Consider the following 21,184-nt stretch of genomic DNA (forward strand, 5'->3'; position numbering starts at 1 on the left):
GTGACCAGGGGTGAGGAGTGGGAAGGGAAGGAATCCATAGTGAGTAAAACTAATTTGGGGCAACTGGACATCACCTTACAGAAGGGTCTCAGGGAGGAGATGAGTCAGTCAGGGTGTAGTGTAGCAACAATGAAACATACCTTTAGTTCTTTAATACTTCCTCCCCCACACTATCATGATCCCAATTCTACCTTACATGTACATGGGTACAGATAAGAGCTGGAAACACAAGGAATCCAGGACAGATAAACCCCTCAGAGCCAATAATGAGAGTAGCGATACCAGGAGGGGGAGGGAGAGGTGGGGGAAGAAAGGGGAAACCGATCACAACGGTATACATATAACCCCCTCCCTGGGGGACGGGCAACAGAAAAGTGGGTAAAGGGAGACATCGGTCAGTGTAAGACATAAAACAATAATAATAATTGATAAATTATCAAGGGTTAGTGAGGGACAGAGAGGGGAGAGAGGGACAAAAAAATGAGGAGCTGATACCAAGGGCTCAAGTAGAAAGAAAATGTTTTGAAAATGATGATGGCAACATATGTACAAATGTGCTTGACACACTGGATGGATGGATGGATTGTGATAAGAGTTGCATGAGACCCAATAAAATGATTAAAATAAATAAATTAAGCTGATTTGGGTTTGAATATTGTTCTGCCATTAACTAGCTCTTTTACACGTGACAGAATCTTCTGGGCCTCAATTTTCCCATCTGTAAAATGGCCATTAAAATACTCCTTCTGGAATCAGGTATAAGGCATCATCAAAAAAAAAAAACTTACCATAGTGAATGAAGGGGGAAGTGCAGAGAGGAGACCCAAAGCCCATTTGTCGGCCACTGGAGATGCCCTCACAGAGGGGTCTAGGGGAGGAGATGAGTCAGTCAGGGTGTGACATAGCACCGATGAAGAATACAGCTTTCTTCCAGATCCTAAATGTTTCCTTTCCCCCAACTACCATGATCCGAATTCTACCTTGCAGGGCTGGATAGGACAGAGGCTGTACACTGGTACATATGAGGGTTGGAGGTACAGGGAATCCAGGGTGGATGATACCTTCAGGACCAAGGGTGTAAGGGACGATGCTGGGAGAGTGGAGGGTGAGTGGGTTGGAAAGGGGGAACTGATTACAAGGATCCACATGTGACCTCTTCCCTGGGAGAGGGACAGCAGAGAAGGGGGGAAAGGAGACTCCGGATAGGACAAGATATGACAAAATAATGAGGTATAAATTACCAAGGGCATATGAGGGAGGGGGGAATGGGGAGGGGGGGGGGGAAGAGGACCTGATGCAAGGGGCTTAAGTGGAGAGCAAATGCCTTGAGAATGATTGGGGCAGGGAATGTATGGATGTGCTTTATACAATTGATGTATGTATATGTATGGATTGTGATAAGAGTTGTTTGAGTCCCTAATAAAATGTAAAAGAAGAAAAGAGAAAAAATGATTAGGGCAAAGACTGTACAGATGTGCTTTATACAATTGATGTATGTATATGTATGAACTGTGAAAAGAATTGTATCAGCCCCAATAAATTGTTAAAATAAAAAAATTTTTAAAAAATACTCCTTCTGGAATCAGGTATAAGGCATCATCAAAAAAAAAAACTTACCATAGTGAATGAAGGGGGAAGTGCAGAGTGGAGACCCAAAGCCCATTTGTCGGCCACTGGAGATGCCCTCACAGAGGGGTCTAGGGGAGGAGATGAGTCAGTCAGGGTGTGACATAGCACCGATGAAGAATACAGCTTTCTTCCAGATCCTAAATGTTTCCTTTCCCCCAACTACCATGATCTGAATTCTACCTTGCAAGTCTGACTAGACCAGAGGAAGTACACTGGTGCATATGGGAGCTGGAGGCACAGGGAATCCAGAGTGGATGATACCTTCAGGACCAGGGGTGTGACTGGCGATACTGGGAGAGTAGAGAGTGAGTGGGTTGGAAAGGGGGAACCGATTACAAGGCTCTACATGTGAACTCCTCCCTGGGGGATGGACAACAGAAAAGGAGGTGAACGGAGATGGGGCAAGATATGACAAAATAATAATTTATAAATTATCAAGGGCTCATGAGGGAGGGGGGAGCGGGGAGGGAGGGGGAATAAAGAGGACCTGATGCAAAGGGCTTAAGTGGAGAGCAAATGCTTTGAAAATGATGAGGGCAAAGAATGTACAGATGTGCTTTATACAACTGATGTATGTATATGTATGGATTGTGAAAAGAGTTGTATGAGCCCCTAATAAAATGTTCTAAAAATAAAATATTCCTTCTGTGAGGTACTTATAAAGATGTATTAAGACTTGTGAAAGTGACCAGAAAATAATGGGTCCAACCCAAAGCAGGTCTCTTCCCCTTCGTGCACATCTTTCTCCTTTTACCGGATACCTGAGAGGCAGTCATCAGGTCTTATTCAGTCTGTCCTGGCCTGATTCACGTCATTCATTTCCATGGGGATCACACCACCAACCTTTCTCAGGAAGGAGCCCTGATGAGACAGGGAGCTGGGGGCTGTGCTGAGAGCTGCCAACAGTCGGACAGTTGCCGAGAGGGAGCAAAGTAGGGTTGTCTTTTCCTGTAAACACGTGCAGCCTCAGAACCCCGGAGCAGTTCGCCTCTGTCTGAGGGGGCCACTGTGAGTCAGGATTGACTGGATGGCAGTCAGTTTGGGTTTTCAGAGAGGGTGGGCGGCTTCAGTCAGATAACATAAAAATCTGGCTTAGCAGTTACTGGACCAGAAGAGGCCCTCGTAAGTGTTTGTTGGATTCCTGGATGGTGGGTGGATTGATGGATGAGTAGTAGTTGGCTTGTTGGAAGGATGTCAAGGAAAACATGATCTGTTCTACAGAAATACCAAACCTACACAAAAATTGGTTTTTCACAAGAGGGTCTTATTATTTCTGGCTGTAGCTCTAGATCTCAAGCTCAGATATAACAGATGTGCACAATCAAGCTTAGTTCTATTAAGTCCTAATCAACCATAGCCTATGCCTACCACTCTTGGGCCAGGGGCTCCTCTCACTGTGGCAAAGGGCAGAGCCCACATGAGTTAGTGTTCTCGAGCCGAGGTCAGGGATAGGTCTTGGTGGCCAGAGGGTGGGTTCTGGAAGACATGCCAGGTGAGCCTTCGGGAGGTGCAGGCAAGGGAGGGCATGGAAGCCTGCTCAGAAATGCTTGATGAAAGACTTCGCCTTTTCTGTAACCCTGCCGCCCGTTCAGAAAGGGAGAGACTTGGGAGGCAACCATTCCATCTTCATTGCGGGCGCGTTGCTGATGTTGGTCCCCTACATATCACTTTGGAAGACGGACAGACAACTTTAGAAGAGCATTATTCAAGTCCTTCTCAATCTATCTGCTTCCCATACATCCTGGCAAGCCATCCTCTTTGGAGGCAGACAGCTCTCAGTTCCAAGCTGTCTCAGAGCGCGTGTCGATGCAGAGATGATTAAGACTCAGTTCCTGTCTCCAGGGTGGGGAATCCAGCTAATAAACCGACACACCTACGCCCCAGTAACCATAGCAACTAAGCAATAACCATAGCAAGATGGTCTCAAAGAAGTTAGATCTTCTAGAACACTATTGGGAAAGAGCAGCTGACACTGCCCTGAGGAATCCAGGGAGGCTGCCTGGAGACGGTGTTCTAGGCTAGATCCAAAAGAGAAGGCTCTCAGAAGGTCACAACCAAACAAAGGTTACAGAGGGGAGAAAACAGGTGCTGCTGAGTGGCTTCTGGGCCATGGCAGTTGCTGTGTGCTTCAGGGAAGAGCTGCACGCTGCAGGGCTTGTAGGCAGGTTGACAAGTCTTTCTCCCGAAGTGCCTCTGGGTGGGCTTGGACCACTGGCCTTTCGGTTAGTAGCCCAGAGCTTAAGCGTTTGCGCTACCCAGCGTGGTCAGGATGGCAAAGAGTTCAGCAGAGCTGTAGCCTGGGCTACCACCTAAAATACTCCCTCTGCCCCCTGAGCCCTGGCTGGGAGTGAGATGTGGCCTGCGTGTTGGGGCAGCCTTCTGGGAGAGGCAGGAGAACAGCCCAAGGCACCAGCTTGGAACTGCCTGAGTTAGTTTTCACTGAGTGGAAGGTGGGTCATTAGGCATTTGGTCATTAGTTTTGACACATCCCAGCAGAGCTTCCTGAGTGTGTAAATCCCTGGGGACACATGAGCTGTTTTTTGTTTGTTTGTCTACTTATAAATAATTTTATTGGGGGCTCTGACAGCTCTTATAACAATCCATACATCCATTATATCAAGCACATTTGTATATGTGCTGCCATCATCATTTTCAAAACATTTTCTTTCCACTTGAGCCCTTGATATCAGTCCCTCTTTTTTCCCTCCCTCCCCCACCTATCCTCATGACCCCTCCATAAATTACAAATTATTATTCTTTTCATATCTCACACCATTCACTGTCTCCCTTCGCCCATGTTTCTGTTTGTCCCCCTGGGTGTGAGAATTGGTTGTAATCGGCTCCCCGTTTCCCCCCTTTTCCTCCACCTTCCCCCTGCCCTCTAGGTATCGCTACTCCCATTCCCGTTCCTGAAGGGCTTCTCTTGCATGAGGTGGTTTTTGATGGGATGTCGAGAAGCATATTTTTTTAGAGAAGCATTTTTATGTGCACAGACAGGAACTTCTGCTTGTCTGCCAACTGCATGGCAAGTAGGATTGGTTTTCAGTTAGTTATGCCCCCCCCCAAAAGTTTCCCTTTTAAATAAATGTAAGCTTTGAAGCATGATTCCGTTTAAATTAAAATATTTATTAAGTGAATTGGGGATGGTACAAGGACACTGCAAAGCTCGCAAGGGTGGTGGTGCCAGAGTGGCTGAGGCTCCAGACGCGCTACTTGGCACATGAGCAATGGCGCTCATGCAGAGGTCTTGTAGGCTGCAAATCACAGAGTCCCTCAAGTCAGCTTAGGCAAACAAGAGATGGTGTCTTCAAGGAACTCTCAGAAGGGCTGGCCCTGAGAGGAGGGTTAGCACATCTCCAACAGCCCAGACTCCTGTGGAGTCTCTTCTCTCTGCACCAGGGATCCTCATCCACTCTCCGAGCTGAGCTATTTCCCCACTGCACTCACGCAGGCAGCCACCCCGCCCACTCACACACGCAGACAGACATTTACACACAGACATGCTCAGAGCTCTGGAGCTTCTGTGTGCTCAGGAAAGTGGACTGCAGAACCTACCAGCACCTCTGAATCCTGTGCCCATTCCAGAGAGAGCAAGAGAGAACCTGATCAGCCCACTCCAGCCACATGTGCCCTTCTCGCCCATTCCGCTCCTGTATGAGACTTGAAGGGCTGGCTGCAGGGAAGGAGGCAAACTCTGAGAAAAAGGGTGTTGTCTGGGATGAGTTGTCACCTGACCAAGAGGTGTTGGCCTCAGCATTTGCCACTGATAACAACCCCCAAGAGGTAGGAAATTGAGCTCAAAGTCCCTTGACATGAAATTGATAAGCCAAGTCTGAACTTGGGCCAGCGTGACCCCAAAGCTTCACTGTAGTGCACTGGCTGCTTGGTCACCATTCATCAAACCCAGCCCATCCAAGACCCAAGCAGGCCACTGGCCACTGGGAGACGTTCATCAAAGAAGCAATCCCAGGCTAGCTCAGTTGGCAGGCGCCAAGGGTACCGATGACATGGGGGCACTGGCTGGAAGGTAAGAGGGGTTCTCAGACAGCCCACGGGGCTCTGGAAGCCAGGGAAGGCTCCTCCAAGCCTTGGGGGTCTGAGGGTGCCAACCTCACACTGCAGGTAGGCAGCTCAGGGCCCGAGGCTCATTTGCATATAGTTACCGCAACTCAGAGACAGGTAGCTAGAGGTCTCAAGAGAAGTTGACACCTCTCTTCTGGACCCCAGAATGCAAAGTGCCTGGCCGACCTCTGGGGCTGTGCTTGCTCCTCCTGCCTCCTGGATTAGGAGGGGCCCAGCGGACAGGGGAGGAAAGGACACTTGGCCAGCTCCGTCCATTGCAGCGGCCTCAGCGACAGGCAGCACTTTGCAGCCCAAGGGCGTGCTTCGCTGGGAGGCTCCGGGCCTTGTGGTGCGCTGACATCAGTTCGACTTCGGGGAGGCTGCCTGCATATCTATCGGGCCATCAGAGCCCTGGAAGGAAGTGCACAACCCACAGCCCAGTGCACAGCACACAGCTCTTCTTCCCTCCAGTCAGTCCTTGATACCCCTGGGCCACGAAGTCTTTGGGCCTGTTTCCAACAACGGGGCACTAATGTTTGACGGAATTGGCCGGCACCTGGTTGAGTGGCACGCCGACTTCAGTGACAGTGTCGGCGGTGGCCCGGGAGCACTTCCGACTGCTCCGCATGCTGTAGAACCTCTCAGTGAGGTGCTTGCGGAACTTCTTGGTGAGGAAGCAATAGATGACAGGGTCTAAGACACAGTTGGTGCTAAGGAGGCAGAGAGTAACCTGATGTACGTCATTAATGGCCTGGTGGAACGTGGTGTTCTGGAAGCCCAGCTCGGCCAGGGTCCAGGGCAGCTGCACCATGTGGTGGGGCACGAAGCAGATGACAAACACAGCCAAGACCGTGCAGACCATCCACAGAGCCCGGCGCTTGACTTCGGCGTTGCGCTGTACATGCGCTGGCTGCGTGAGCAGCGTGTGGATGATGAACAGGTTGCAGAAGAGGATGATGAGGAAGACAACAAAAAAGCTGCACACGATGAAGATGTGGATGATGAGGACCGGGACACTGCCTTGTTCATAGTGCTCAAAGCAGCGGGTGACGTTCAAGCCAGGCTTGTTGGACACCGTGTTGGTGGAGTCCATGATGAGGAAATAGCACGCAGCAGCCACAGTGGCCACCCAGATGATCAGGGACAAAGCGATGCCACGCTTGCGGGTGGTGGCCTGAGCGGTTTTAATGGGCCGGGTCACCGCCTGGTAGCGGTTGTAAGTGATGACACCCAGGAAGGCGACAGAGCAGTAGGTGTTGATGAAGAAGAGGCAGCCAGCCACATTGCACAGGAATCTGGGTAGAATCCAGTTGCCCCGGTTGTAGTAGTAGGTGATCCACAGTGGCAGGGTGACCAAGAAGAGCAGGTCAGCCACGGTGAGGTTCACCATGAAGATCTTTATCTCATTGAGTTTCTTGGCAGGGTACAGACGGGCAAAGACCCAGAGCACGTAGCCATTGGCAATAACACCCAACACAAAGATGATGGTGTAAACAATCGGGAAGAGGATGTATCGGAACTCCGAGTCCACACGGGAGAAATCACTGGCCTCCATCACTCTGAGCTGGACGAGGTAGCTGGTCAGAGGTTCATGCCTGTGCCTGAAAGATTAGAGAGGAATTCTAGTTAAGGAAGGGCCACAAAGGGTCCACAGCAGCGGTTCTCCACCTTCCTCAGGCCGCGACCCTGTCGGACAGTTCCTCATGTGGTGGTGACCCCCCAACCATCACATTATTTTCATTGTTACTTCATCACTGGCATGTTGCTACTGTGATGAATCGGGTGACACCTTGCGACAGGGTCGTTCAACCCCCAAAGGGGTCGCGACCCACAGGTTGAGAACCTCTGGTCTACAGTCATCCATCATTTCTAAGACTCCCACTTTACACATTTTTAAAACTCTAAAACCAAGATATGCCTTAGAATTGATCATGCTTTCCAGCTGATGGGCAGGCTTTTGCTTATGCTTTCTCAGCATTTGCTCTTCAGTGAAACCGATTGAAGTTCCGTTACTTTTCTTATTCCACGGATGGTGCCAAAGCAATGGAATCGGGGAGAACCTAACCTTATTGGTCCCTGAGCACAAGTCTCCTGGGAGTCCTGGTTCTTCATGACCGTGGACTCGTCATCTAAAAGATAAGCAGCTCCAATTCCTAATTTTATTCAACCTGGACCTTTGAGTGCATGTCTACTTAACCTTCTCCACGTCAAAACGGACAGAACCTGGAAAGCATTTCTGCGGCAAACCACAGTATGATGCCTGTCTTCAGGCCAGACACACGTGTGACTGAGCTGTGACTTGCAGAAGCCACTTTTTCCGTGGACTGGAATCTCTGACAAGCTACCGTTTCTCAGACGTGAGGATCCGGCTGACATTTTCTTAACTATGAGTGAAGTGAGCCTGGCTCTTTGAGGAGAGCACGTGATGGTTCTTGTTACCGGCCATAACAGGGAACTTTTGGGAAAACAGATATCTGCCAGTGTGAGGCTGACAGCTCTTCCAAGACTTAACAGGAATTTTCTGATGAGATTGTTGGTTAATAATGAGTTGTGAACATGATGTTAATATGATGTGTTATTAATGAATGGGTTTGGAAAGTAAATACTAGGAAATTGAATTTGGAAGTCCTTTGTAATCACTGAACCACTTTATTCCAAATAAGCAATGCTGGCTATTTAAAATTATGAATAGGCAAAAGATCCATTCAAAGGGCAGAATGTTGTTGTTGTTGTTAGTTGTAGAGCAACCTTACGTATAACAGAATCAATATTCCTTATAATCACTACTATATTTGAGTTCATTGTTTTAACTGTTGTATCAAACTGTCTTGTTAAGCATTTCCCTCTTTTTAACTGACCTTCTCCTTTATCAGCCATAATAAAAACAAGATAGATGAATCTATTTTAATGTAATATTTACAAAACATTCATTGATATGATTTGAGGTGTAATGTCAGAAATAACCTTTAAGAAACTACCATTAGTGGGAGCATTAAAGATCTAGAAAGGTTATTAAACTAATCCTCCCTGCGTGGGTTGGTGGGATTCAGTACCGTGATCTTGTGGGACAAGGTCAACTGACATAACCTAGCCCACAAAGACTGTTGTGGTGAGAAACACTGGTGCCTTAAAGGTTCACTATTAGGCTCTCTGTGTCTGGCTGAGAGAAGAATGAAGAAAATCAACGATTCAGAGAAGCAATCAGTCCCATGGGCGATTCTGGGACCAGGAGAACTAGATGGTGCCCAGCCACTACCTGAAAAAGCTCTGAAAGAGATCATATTAAAAGGTCCTAAATAGAATGGAAGAAAAATGTGGAACAAACTCAAAATCATAAAAAACAGAACAAAACAAAAAACCCCTCACAAACCCAAAGTAAGCTTACTGAACAGCTAGAGATGACAGGACCCTTGAGACCTCAGCCATTACTCACGCTCATGGATTACCTGGCTAGTGTCATTGTTCCCCTTATAGAACTGTCTATTATTTGGCAGAAAATTGAACCATGAGGATGAGTTCATTTCCAGACCTAAAGGGTTGACTAAGGGCCATTGTCTCACGGGTTCCACCAGTCTCAATCATGCAATCTCTCTGGTTTTATTATGATTTTGAATTTTGCTCCACATTGTTCTCCCACTCTGCTTTCCAGAGCAGTCAGTAGTGGTAACTGGGCGCCATCTAGTTCTTCTGGTCTCAGGATCAAGGAAGCTGACATTCAAGTAGAACGTGAGCCTGTTAAATGAATTATTTCCATGTATCTGGTTTTCTTCACCAATCTGTCTTCCAGAAGAGGAAGAGATCAATAGATAGATCACTCATGAGATTATAAGAACCCCATTGCTACTCACTAAAATAGGGTGCATAACATGGTCTTTGTGGACAATATTATGCCAGTTGATCTTGCTGTCCCTCACCTTCAACACTTTTTAAGGATATTGAGGTGTCTTGAGCTCAGATCATTTGGAAACTGCTGCCCCCGAATCTCAAACCCCTTTTCTTTGAGCTCAATGTGCCCATCCATCTGAAGCTGGCCTGATTTTGCTCTTCAGCTGGACCCTCATGCTTTGGGGGGGCCTGTTACTGGAAGGAGGGGGGTCCATTTGACCGAGCCCTGCTCAAGAGAACTGGGGAGGCAGCTGGGCAGAATGGACATGGTGTTCTCTCTGGGTCTTTGGGGAAGTCACAGCCTTACTCACCCCCGCCCCTTCCTCGGGAAGTCCCTTCCTCTTTAGGGGCCCCTGCTCCGTGGGGGTGGGGAAGGTGGCAACTATACACCAGACAGTCTTTCTCCAACCAAATGACCCAACCCTGAGGCAGAACTACGGTGTGGCAAATGCAGCACTCCCCTCGGTACAAAATTTAAGGGACACCAAAAGACTCAGTAGTAATTGAGATGATGAATACGTGAATGCAATATCTACAAAATACAGTTATTGTTTATTAAGCTATTTCTAAATGTTTATAAATACATTTATGATTATTTAGGCATTACAGTACTGTGGAAATTACAATATTGCTGATTTTTCATTTGGCCTCAGACTCCAGTGTGCTTTACCACAGCACTGGTATAATTTGGTCTTGTTATTTTGTGATCTATCATTTATTGATGATGTATGGTTCATGAGTCACTGGACAAGCACTCACTGCTTCAGGTTCTGCACAGAGTACTGAGGACTCGGAAAAGAGACCCTTGAGCAGGTCACCATTCTGTAAGAGAACAATCCAGAAAGGGAGGAGGGATAAGATGGGAGAGTACAAGGGGTGTCATGGGAATTCAGAGAAGGTATCTTTAGGCCAGACTTGAGGGGTCAGGTAAGACTTCCTGCCTCAGTTGATGGAAGAGAAGGGGTCGGCCTATGTATGAATCAAGGAAAAAGAAATTCCAGGCAGAGAGGACAGTATGCACAAACACCTGGAAGAACAGAAGAAGATGTATGCGCCTTGCTTTCAGAAGACCTTCAGTTTGGCTAAAACCTTAAAAAGTGTGAGAAGGTTAAGAAGAGACTGAGTTAGAACAGCAAACACCAGTCAACTCACGAAGGGCCTTGAATGTCAAGCTAAGAGTTTGTACTTGATTCTGAAAACAGGGAGAGTCGGGGGATGCTGAGCACGGAAGAGACAGAGCTGGGTCTGGGTTTAGGGAAGAACACGCTGACCACTCGTGCAGAACAGCCAGGGGAAGGGAGACAACCAAAAGTCAATTGCCATGGTCTAGAGTGGGGAAGGGGGTTGTCTAGACTGGACATAGTGCACGAATGGTGGTGGGAGTTATCTGGGAAGTTGAATGGGCAGCAGTTGGTAACAGACGGGTGTCGGTTAAAAGGGAGGAGTCAAGGACGGCACCAAAACTTCTGGCCTGGTTGACTAGGACTGTGGGACTGTGCGTCTTCAAGGAGGTGAGACCATGGAGGAGCAACGATGCAGTGGAACGTGCCTCCAGCCGGGAGCAGAATACACTGGGGTGCTTGTGAGACATCCTGAAAGAAACATAGTTAAACCCTGACGAGTCCAGTAGGACAGAAGTCAGAGGAAAGAGGAGGAGAAACAGAGCGGTCTCTGAAGCTTAATGGTCCCCTCGCAATCCTACGCATTTCCTTTCTTTCACGGAGCTGATCCCAAACGCAAAACGCACTGCTGTTGAGTTCATTCTGACTCACAGTGACCCTGTAGGACAGAGTGGAACTGCCCCTGGGGGTTTCCCAGGCTTCCAATCGTTACAGGAGCAGAAAATCTCATCTTTCTCCCAAGGAGAGGGTGGTGATTTCGAACTATTGACTTGGTGGTTAGCAGCCCGATAAGTAACCCACTATCGCACGAAGGCTCTTAGAGAGCTTTTTAACTCCATTTCTATTTTTTTTAAAGCCCCCTCCCCTGTGTTCTGCAGGCTCTCTCCAACTCAGAGTCTATTTCCCAGACACCCAACCTTCGGCCATGTACACTCAGGCCCGTCTGTCCCCAGAGCCCTCCAGCCCACACAGAGGTCCCAGGAAAGGATGCAGGACCAGAATCAAGGTCCAAGTCCCGAATGAACCCTCCTTGGATGCCTCCAGTACCATTTCCCTCAACCTTGCTCAAGCTCCCTCTTGTTCAGCCCAAGTCCCTGGTCTCCAGGTGACACCTGCTCCCTTGGCCTTAGTCCACAGTTATATCTTTGTATCAAGAGAGCCCTGCCCAAAATGTAACCAGTTTTTGGGGGGTCTGGGAGCTCACACTTTCAGACCTGTATTTGCACTGTTTCCTCAGCCAAGAACATCCTTCTCTCCTGCCTAACTGCTGGTTTGCCTCGCTAACTAGTGGTCCTTCGCTAAAACTCCCCAGCTTTCACCTCCTCCGGCTAGTTTGCCGTGAATTTCTCTGGCCCTTCCTCTGGGCTCCCACCAAGCACTTGTTGAGCTCACTCCAACGCATGGCGACCCTGTGTTTGTCAGAGTAAAGCTGTGCTCCAGAAAGTTTTCCTAAAACATGCCTTTTTGTCCCACTGAACCTGCTTGCTCTGTGGTTTTCTGCCAGATACGAATGTAATTCCTACAGGGTAGAGATTAGATCCATTCATCCACCCACCAGTTACTGACATCCTGGTGGGCACCGGGCACTGTGTTGGGCACTGCAGGAATAAACGTGGCAAGGTTCCCGCTCTTGAGGCGTTTACACTGTCGTTGGGGGTAAAAGAGAAAAACGGGTAGAGAGATAAGTGCACAGATCATTCTGAACTGGGATGACTTCCGTTTAGGAAATACACAGGGTTGGCATGAAAAAGATTGAGCAGGTGGGGGCCTTAATGGAGGGATCAAGGAAGGCTTCTTGGAAGAGGTGGCAGATAAGCAAAAGCAAAGGCGGATTCATCATCAGTTCAGCAATGTTGGCGTTTCAAGGTTCCCTTGTTATTGTGTATTGGTAATTTGGTGCCTTTCCCTCAAGATGGGACCCCCAAAATTGTATGTGCTTGAGCATTCTGGATCTTCTTGGGAGGGTTGATAAGTTGTTGAAAGCAAACATGATGATCTGATGTGTAAACCCCACATAATGCACAAGAAAACATGAAAAACAGAAGCAAACCCTGGCTCACCCCCGGCTCACGTCTAAGGACAGCACAGGTCAGGAGGAAGAGGCTTCCGTGCGGAGGGCACAATGGGCCAAGCTATGGGGCTCCTGGAAGTGAAAGGTCAATATGACGACAGGAAACAGAAATTGGAAGAATGAGGTGAGGTCAGAGGGAAGCGCCCTCAGGCCCACCCTCGGTCTCAATCAACAGTGTGAGTGTTATCCCCGCCGCAATGAGAGCCAGGGGGGATTGGCAAGCAAGCGACATGATGTGAGTCACACTGGCTGCTGGGCAGAGAACAGCTGGCGAGAGTGGAAGCAGAGAGGGCCTTTAGGAGGCAAGAGAAGATGGTGGCCTGGACCAGAGAATGGCATGCCCAGTTTTTCTCTTCTCCCCCAGGACTTGGCAAAAAAGTTGGTCCAGAGCAGGGGCTCGGTGCACAATGGTCCGGGGAACCAAGATCTAGCAGCCACCAGAACTGGCCCCTGTGAAGGAGCTTCAAGGAGGTGGGAGGGCCAGATCTACTTCAGGACAGAAGGAGACCGGTGGCTCCCAGAGCATCTGGCCCATGAAACAGGAGGAGCCCTCTACCACCTCACGACTCCGAAGCACCACCAACACCTGCGCTCGTGTTAGAAATGCAGGACCCCTCACAAGATGCCTACATGACCCATGCGCACGGTCAAGCTTCAGACGTCCTGTGCTTCAGCACACCTCACCGGATCTAACATGGCTCCCCACTGCCCAGGATGAAGTCCAAGCTCTTTCCCTCCATGCCCACTCCTCGTTCTCTACGTCCGCCACACGGAACGTGTAGCTGCTTCCCTGAGAAAGTCCGTGTTCTCTTCGCACGGGAGAGTCCCATTTGCTCATGTTTTTATCTGGCAAACTCTTACTCATCCTTAGCGCTTCCTCTGGGACGGCTTCTCTGATCGCCCTGCCGGGTCAGCACCAGGCACAGCCTCAGCATAGCACCTGACACAGGAAATGGGTTTCCGTGACCATTCTCACCTGTCTGGGAACCTCTTTACTTCTCTTTATCTGTGCGAGACACCGAGGCCCGAGAACATGGGGAGCCAGCCCTCTAAGGAGCCTGGCATGCAGGGGACATGCCTGGTCTCTATGGGAGAAGACATAGCAATCTGGGCTGGAGTGGGGAGCTCAAGGCCTCCAGAGATAGAAAGGTCTAGGTTCATACCTGGCTCTGCCATTCACTTGCTGTGTGACCTCAAGCAAGTCACTTTCCCTCTCTGGGCCTCAATGTCTTCCTCTGAAAAAGCAAACATCTTCACAGTGCTTCTAAAGATAAGGAAGCACAGTGGCTTGGCCAGGACCTGAACCACAAATAGGCGGGCCTCTTTCCCCACTGGCCCGTTTGCCTGGAGCCAGGCTAAAGGACTCTAAATCACTACTGACCCCAGGGTGTCTGACCCACAGACTGTTGTTCATCCTGCCTGCCCCTGACGGACCTCAGACCAATGCCAAGAAAGCTCTCAACAGCTCAGGAAGGAATGAGCACTTGGAGAGAGAAAGAGGAGGCGGCTCAGACCACTCAACAAGCAGGCGCAGCTCCCTGGCCGATCAAGGCGGGGTCGGGGGCCCAGCGCTCAGCTGGGGACTCATAAAGGCTGGTGAAGACAAGAAGAATTCTGCCACCTCGATTGCCCCCTCTGCCATGTCGAGCACTCCCCGCTCTACCGCCACTCTCCCCAATGCTCCCCCACTCACCTCCCCAGCCTCCAGGAACTTGGAGAAGGGATTTCCATTTTCAACTGGGCAGTCAGAAGGGAGCTTCAGGAGGTCTAATGGAGGCCCCCGATCAGTGTGGGTTGGAGGTGGGGGCTGTGCGACTCACTGGTCAGGCTGGACTCTAACATTTGTGGGGTCAATTGCGCATGCACACAAATGACGAAACATGTTCGAATTCTCAATGTAAGTGTGTAAGTCAGATAAGCACAAGTTCATCCAGAACTAAGGCAGCCCTGAAGGCTGTGGGCGCCTGCACCAGGAGAGACTGGGCTAGAAGGGGGGGTGCCTCTCTGAATCCAAGGGCCCCTCTGACCAGAGGGGGTTGGAGCTGGTGGAGAGAAGTCTCAAGGGTGCTGGGCACCACTTGCCTGTAGTTAAATGGGCAGGCAGATGGCATTTCTCCTTCAAGGCAACCAGTGAGATGGATTTTATAAAGTACCTGTTTTCCAGTGGGGGGAGTAAAGTCAGAGAGGGGAAGTGACTTGTCCACGGGCATGCAGCTGGGAAGTGGAAGACGTGGGATGTTGAACTCCAAGACCCACCCTCTCTCTCCTGGGCCAAGCTGTGACCGTCTCCCGGAAGCAAAGTGGCCCCTTGACCAGATCAGAGCTTGTCCTGTAAGGACTTTGACCTTGTACCTTTGTGTCTGGGAGTCAGAAACAGACCAGAACAAAGGGAGAGTGCAGTCTGCACTGTGTTCCTCTCACTCCTGCCTGGCAGTCAGATCGGCATTCAATCACTAAACTCACTAATCCCCATAATGCTGAGTCTCTGTTTCCTCACTGGTACATGGGGGTGAAAAAGTGGGTCTCCAAGAGATAGTAGGAGCATATTTTTAACTTGCAATCCCATCACTCGGCCTATGTCTTCAGGGCTGTGCCACCTTTGTAAAACTGTTTCCCTCTCTGGGCCTCATCTGTACAATGGGGACAGCAACATGCTTATCACATAGGGTTTTGTGAGCATTAAAAGGATCCTGGTGGTACATTGTATTAAGCACCGGACTGGTGCCCACAGGGTTCAGCCACCTCACAGGAGAAAGATGGGGCAATCTGTTCCCATACAGCTGGACCGTCTCAGAAACCCTACGGAGCATCTCTACTCTGACCTACGGTTTTACTGAGAGTCAGAATAGACCAGCCAGCAGTGGGTTGGGTTTGCGCAGTTTACCTTGGCTTCACTTGGTGTAGTTTGATAAGCATCGAGGGAGATACGGGACATCAAGTATTTGGAAAGGACAGTGACCCAAGCAGAGCTTCTGGGGTCAGACAAGTTCTGGGTGGGATCAAGGACCAGGAAGGGAAAGGGGGAGGCTGCCCTGGGAAGAGAGAAGCCCCTCCTTGTCCTCATCCAGCCCTGTCCACAGCCCTCTCGAGTCTCTCCTCCCCAGAAACGGGACAAACAGGCTGCCCCAGTGTCTCATCACACACACGCCCTTGTCTACATTTGCACCAATCAGGAGAGGAAGCACTGTCCTGGCTGGACATTTGACCACGAACGCCCTACACTGGAAGCTCATATCCGAGCCCTGAGTTGGACAGATGGAGAGCTGGAGGCTGGAAGTGACAGTGGTGTCAGGGTCAGAGCTGTGACCAGAAGCTCACTGTCCAGTCCCTCTGACTGCAGCATAGGGTGCTGTTAGTCCTTGGTCCAATGAATATTTACTGAGCATTTCCTAAGGGTAGAACTCTGCGTGTAAGACTAAAACCCCAAACCAAACCAACACCTCATCCTCAAAGCATTGACAGTACCAGGTACAGTGTCGGGAGTCTTAGTAAAGCATTGGCTCATCTTCTGCAACGTTTTAACAATTGATAATGCACTTTCACACTAAGCCTCTTACTTCATTCCCCCACAAACCCACAAGGTCCGTTTTAAAAGCCCCAGTCTGCAGAAGAGAAATCTAGGGATTCTGAATTGCCTAAGATCTCACCTGGGTGGCCGTCTTAGGCTATTTCTCCAGGCAAAAAGCTGATTTCTTTCCCAGGCTGGGCTGACACACACACACACACACACACTCACTCACTCACTCACTCACTCACTCACTCACTCACTCCAAGCCTCTGGAGCAGAGATGTGTATTCAGTATAGCCTGGATCTTTAGGGAAAGCCTTTCCTCGCCCCTCCTGTCCTCCCGCCCCCAACAATGCCTTTATTCTGCACAGATAAGCAAGCGGCTAGGTGGCAGCTGCTGCTCCCCAACCCCATCCTTGGCCTCCCTGTCAACCAAGGACAGGGAAGGACCAGCCTGCTCCCCGGGACATGATGGAGGAAAGGATCCTCATGATCTTGCTCATGTCCCAGGAAAACATAGTGTCTCCTGAGCTTCGAAGTGCCCAGCCTTCCACCCAACCCTCTGTCCCTCCTGACAGTCCTGCCAGGGAGATGGTGCCATCTCATTAACTCCATGAAGCTCAGTCTAGGAGGTGGAATTGGCTCAACGGCAGTGAGGGAAGGTTTTGCTGCTGCTGCTGTTGTTTTTGAGGCTCAGCGAGGTATATAATTTGGCCGGAGTCACACGTTCAGTAAAATGGAGAGCTTTCAGCCCCTGAGCCCCACGTAGCCCCCTCATCACCATCACCACCCCCAGGGAACCCGCATCAATGCTCGCATGGCCCTCATAAACCCAAAGAGGGAGCTGGGCTCCCTGGGGAAATTTTACCAGCAGAAATTCTTTTTAAACACAAGGTGCTGGGCCTCAGGAAGATACAAGAACTGTCCCTTAAGAACAGAAGTACCTGTTTGGTTAAGTACAGCCTCCCCACTTTGCCCAGCCCACCATTGGGCCCCCCTTACCTTTCCTGGCAGCCCCTGTGGCTGACTGCAGGGTCTGGGGGTGTTAGTCTTGGTCCCGCCCGGCCCCAGCCCGGCCTCTGTGCTGGCTGGAAATTGCAGAAGTGAGGAAAGAGAGCACCCCACTACCAAGTCATCCCCAGGAAGAAATGTCGTGACCCTAGGCCACACCCCGACGGATGCCACAGAAATACGCAAGCTGGGCCACCCAGGTCCGGGGCACTGCTCCCAGGCTTGTAAGGGAGCAGGGGGCAGTGCCTGGGCAACTAGCAAAGTATCAGGGAGCTGGGCGAGGAAGAGGAAGGAAGTGAAAGCCAGAGACTGTCAGGAGGGTGAGCGAGAGGAGAGAGGCGTGAGAGTCCTGGTGAGAAGGGAGAGGAGAGAGGAGTCAGGGCAGAAGAATGAGAAGGGGCAGATGAAGGGCATGTGGAGATGTAAACACGGCAAGAGCCGGAGAGGAATGAAGAGGACGCAGAGCCAGAGGCCAAGAGACTTGAAAAAGAAAAAGCGGAAACAGAAAGAATGGGGCCTAGACTGCGAGTGTGTGTGTGTGTGTGTGTGTGTGTGTGTGTGTGTGTGTGAGAGAGAGAGAGAGAGAGAGAGAGAGAGAGAGAGAGAGAGAGAGAGAGAGAGAGAGAGGCACTAGAATACCAGAAGGGTGGGAAAGGTGGAGCTCGGGGTGCTGTTGTGGCGGGCATCCCTGGTCCCCAAGGGGACAGTTGGGGCCCGAGACATTGTGGGCCTGACAAAGGGGAACTTCGTGAGACTCTGAGGCAGACTTTATCAGTATTTGGGTTAGAGGGTATGAGAGTGAGCAGGTGGAGTAGCTGACAGTGCACACAGATGAGGATGCGTGCGTGTGCGTGCGCGCGTGCCTGTGGACCTGGGTGGGGCTTCACTCGCATGTACGGGAGGGATGGCCAAGAGCTCCTGCCTCAACCTCCAGTCCACTTGTCCCGATTCATCCAACCAACATGTCTTGAGCACCCTCAGAACGGTCTAAGGAAGCAAGACCCTGAGGTGGTAGGCAATCCAACTCCCTTCGACAGGTCCAGGCAGGGTGCCACAGAAAGTCAGGTGTCAGCAGAACCAGGAGAGCAGGGTCCAGTCTCCCCTCTACCTGGTGTTTGGACTAGCCTTCTTCTGCTGACTGGGACCCCATGGACACCTCTTTTCAAAGCCAAAAGATGGCTCTTGGAGGACAAAGCACCTGTAGCATGAGCCTCAGCCGGAAAGAACTACAGCCAAAGAATAGCCCCCTCTCCCCCAAGTCCAGCCCATCCTGCACAGGCTGGCACCCTCAGATGCATGCCATCAATACTAGCGGGCTACGACCACCCAGGTGCCTGCACACCCCCCTCTCACTCAGACTCCCCAGGCCCACCATGCCCACTTACTCACTCACTGCACATCTCAAGGTACAGCCCAAGCCTCTGGGAGGAACTCTGAAACCTGTGTTTATCGCTCCTTATCTCCTAAGGGGCCCTTTGAGCCTTGAGTGCCTGAGGCACAAGGAAACACTTCTGGCCATTGCCTTTAACTCCCAAGTACATAAATTGTACTCCGCTCTGTTCCCCAACCCAGAACTCCCTTTTCCAAAATTTGCTTTACCTTCTCGGTCCTCCTCCACTCGCTCCAAGACTCCAGGAAGATGTCAAGCCTGGGAGGAGCCTTTGGGATCCATCGGCCTTCCTGTGGCCACTCGTGAGGATCCCCAGTTCAAGGTCCAGGGCTGCTGGTCATGAGCTGCTTTTCCACAGTCCCTTCCACGTCTACTTGTAGTCATTGCGTTATCAGTATTCTTCTGCGGGCACCAATAAGCAGGGCAGGAGAACACAAATGAGGAAATTGAGGTTTCCTTGATACTTTTCTCGAATATTCCACATCCACTCTGTTGGCAGATTCTGTCCGTTCTACTTTAAAATATATCCAGACTTGCATCTAATCAAGCTTTTGGAATTAACTTCCAGTTTGTAGAAAATGCAGAGACAGAGAAACAAACGAAGGAACTCCACAAGGAAGCAATCAGCCAAACTCAGGATATGGAACATTCTACAGGAACTGTCTCTGTTTCTTTAACAAGTCGATGATATGAAAGAAAAACAACAACAACCAAAAACGTGAGGCAGGGGAGGGATTTGTTCCTGATGGAAAGAGATGGAAAGGATGCAAGCATTCAATGGAATAGATTTGGGACTGGGGTTAATCCAATCAACCGTACAGAGACCTGTGTATCATTCCAGCAGCGCCCCCACCAGTTGTCGTCAAGGTGACTGACTCGAAGCAACCCCGGAGTGGGAGATGTGAGAGCAGAACCGGGCTCCCTAGGCCTTCCACTGGCTAGTGCTTCCGAAAGCCATCCCGAGGCTTTCCTCTGAGGACAACTGAATCTCCTGCTTGTCACTTAACAGCTGAACACGTTACTATTTGCACTACCCAAAGACTCCACCTCTCAGGGTCCTGGGAAAAGATGGTGTGCTTCCGCTGGGTAACCTGAAGATGGAGACAACTTTAAAGTACTCTAAAGCTGCCAAGAGTAGGGGGTCCTTCCCATAGGAGGAGCTAAGGGGAGCACCAGGTACAAAATCCAACAAGGGACTTTTCCAGAGAGGATTGCCTGAAAGGACCTGTGAGCTTGGGAAGGAAGTTGCAGCTGATCCTCAGCAACACAGCAGGGAAGGAATCAGCGAATAAATACCCTGGCCTCTTTCTGTCTTTCTGTAATACCCTGGTCATTCTCTCTCTCTCTCTCTCTCTCTCTCTCTCTCCTCTCTCCTCTATCTCTCGCTCTCTCTCTTCCTGTAATACCCTGGCCTCTCTGTGTCTTCCTGTAATACCCTGGCCTCTCTCTCTCTCTCTCTCTCTCTCTCTCTCTCTCGCTCTCGCTCTCGCTCTCTCTCTCTGTCTTTCTGCTCGCTAATAACCTACAGTGCCTCCCATTGGTTGAGCCCAACCACAAGCCAAACTCAAAAGCCAAGCTCAATACTACCCAGTCAATTCTGACTCACGGTAATCCTAGAGAAAAGAGTAGAGCTACTCCTGTGGGTTTCCAAGACCATAAATCTTTATGGAAGCAGCAGCCTCATCTTTCCCCCAGCAAGGGCTAGTAGGTTCCAACTGCTGATTAGCAGCTCAATGCATACATAACCCAGGACACCCTCAGGTCTCTCTGCCATAAGCAAAGGGGACATCTATCTAGTCCTTAATGGTCAGCCTTGAAAGGCCCAGAGAAAGATGGGGGAGGGTAGAGAGTGAAGAAGATATCCACCCAAAATGGACAGAATTGAGAAAATCAAGGGGATTTATGTATGCACTGAATTTCAGATGATTCTGAGGAATAGCTGTTAATTTTATTAGATAATAAAGATGTTATATAAGAAAATATACCCATACTGGGCATGTACCCAGAAGAGGCAAGAAACAAACCAAAGTCAGACATCTATGCTCCAATGTTCATTGCAACACAGTTCACAATTGCAAGGAGTTGGAAACAATCCAAATTCCCATCAACAGATGAATGGATTAAAAAACTGTGGTACACACATATAGCGGAGTACTACGCATCGCTAAAAAGTAATGAGGAGTGCATGAAGCACATCGCCGTATGGGAAGAACTGGAGGAAATTATGCTAAGTGAAGTAAGACAAGCACAAAAGGACAGGTACAACATGAGTCGGCTGAGGTAAGCTTTAAAAAAAGTGCAAAAGGGGCATAGGGAAAAAGCTACTATATACAAACATTCCTGGGGTGAGGACCAGGTAATATGGCAGGGGCCAGACCAAATCCAGGGATACATATGATTACCAACTAAAAAGGAGGGAGGAAAAAGGGGAAAAAATACATGGGTAGTGGGGGAACAGGGCACTAACCCACCCAAGGGGAGGGTGTTGTTTATATCTCCACAGGGAA

At 49.8% G+C, this 21,184-nt stretch overlaps 1 protein-coding gene across 1 annotated transcript; it reads right to left on the reverse strand.

Annotated features, from left to right (window-relative positions):
• Positions 1-4,744: 4,744 nt before the first annotated feature.
• PTAFR (platelet activating factor receptor) lies at positions 4,745-17,762 on the reverse strand. Its single transcript, XM_075538715.1, has 2 exons — positions 17,279-17,762; positions 4,745-7,292 (listed from the first exon to the last, which is right to left on the reverse strand). Exon 2 carries the CDS (start codon positions 7,244-7,246, stop codon positions 6,221-6,223), a length of 1,026 nt encoding a protein of 341 aa, XP_075394830.1. The 5' UTR covers positions 7,247-7,292; positions 17,279-17,762; the 3' UTR covers positions 4,745-6,220.
• Between the last annotated feature and the right edge of the window lie 3,422 nt (positions 17,763-21,184).

This window comes from Tenrec ecaudatus, chromosome 1 (assembly GCF_050624435.1).
Source record: "Tenrec ecaudatus isolate mTenEca1 chromosome 1, mTenEca1.hap1, whole genome shotgun sequence".
Taxonomy (NCBI): Eukaryota; Metazoa; Chordata; class Mammalia; order Afrosoricida; family Tenrecidae; genus Tenrec; species Tenrec ecaudatus.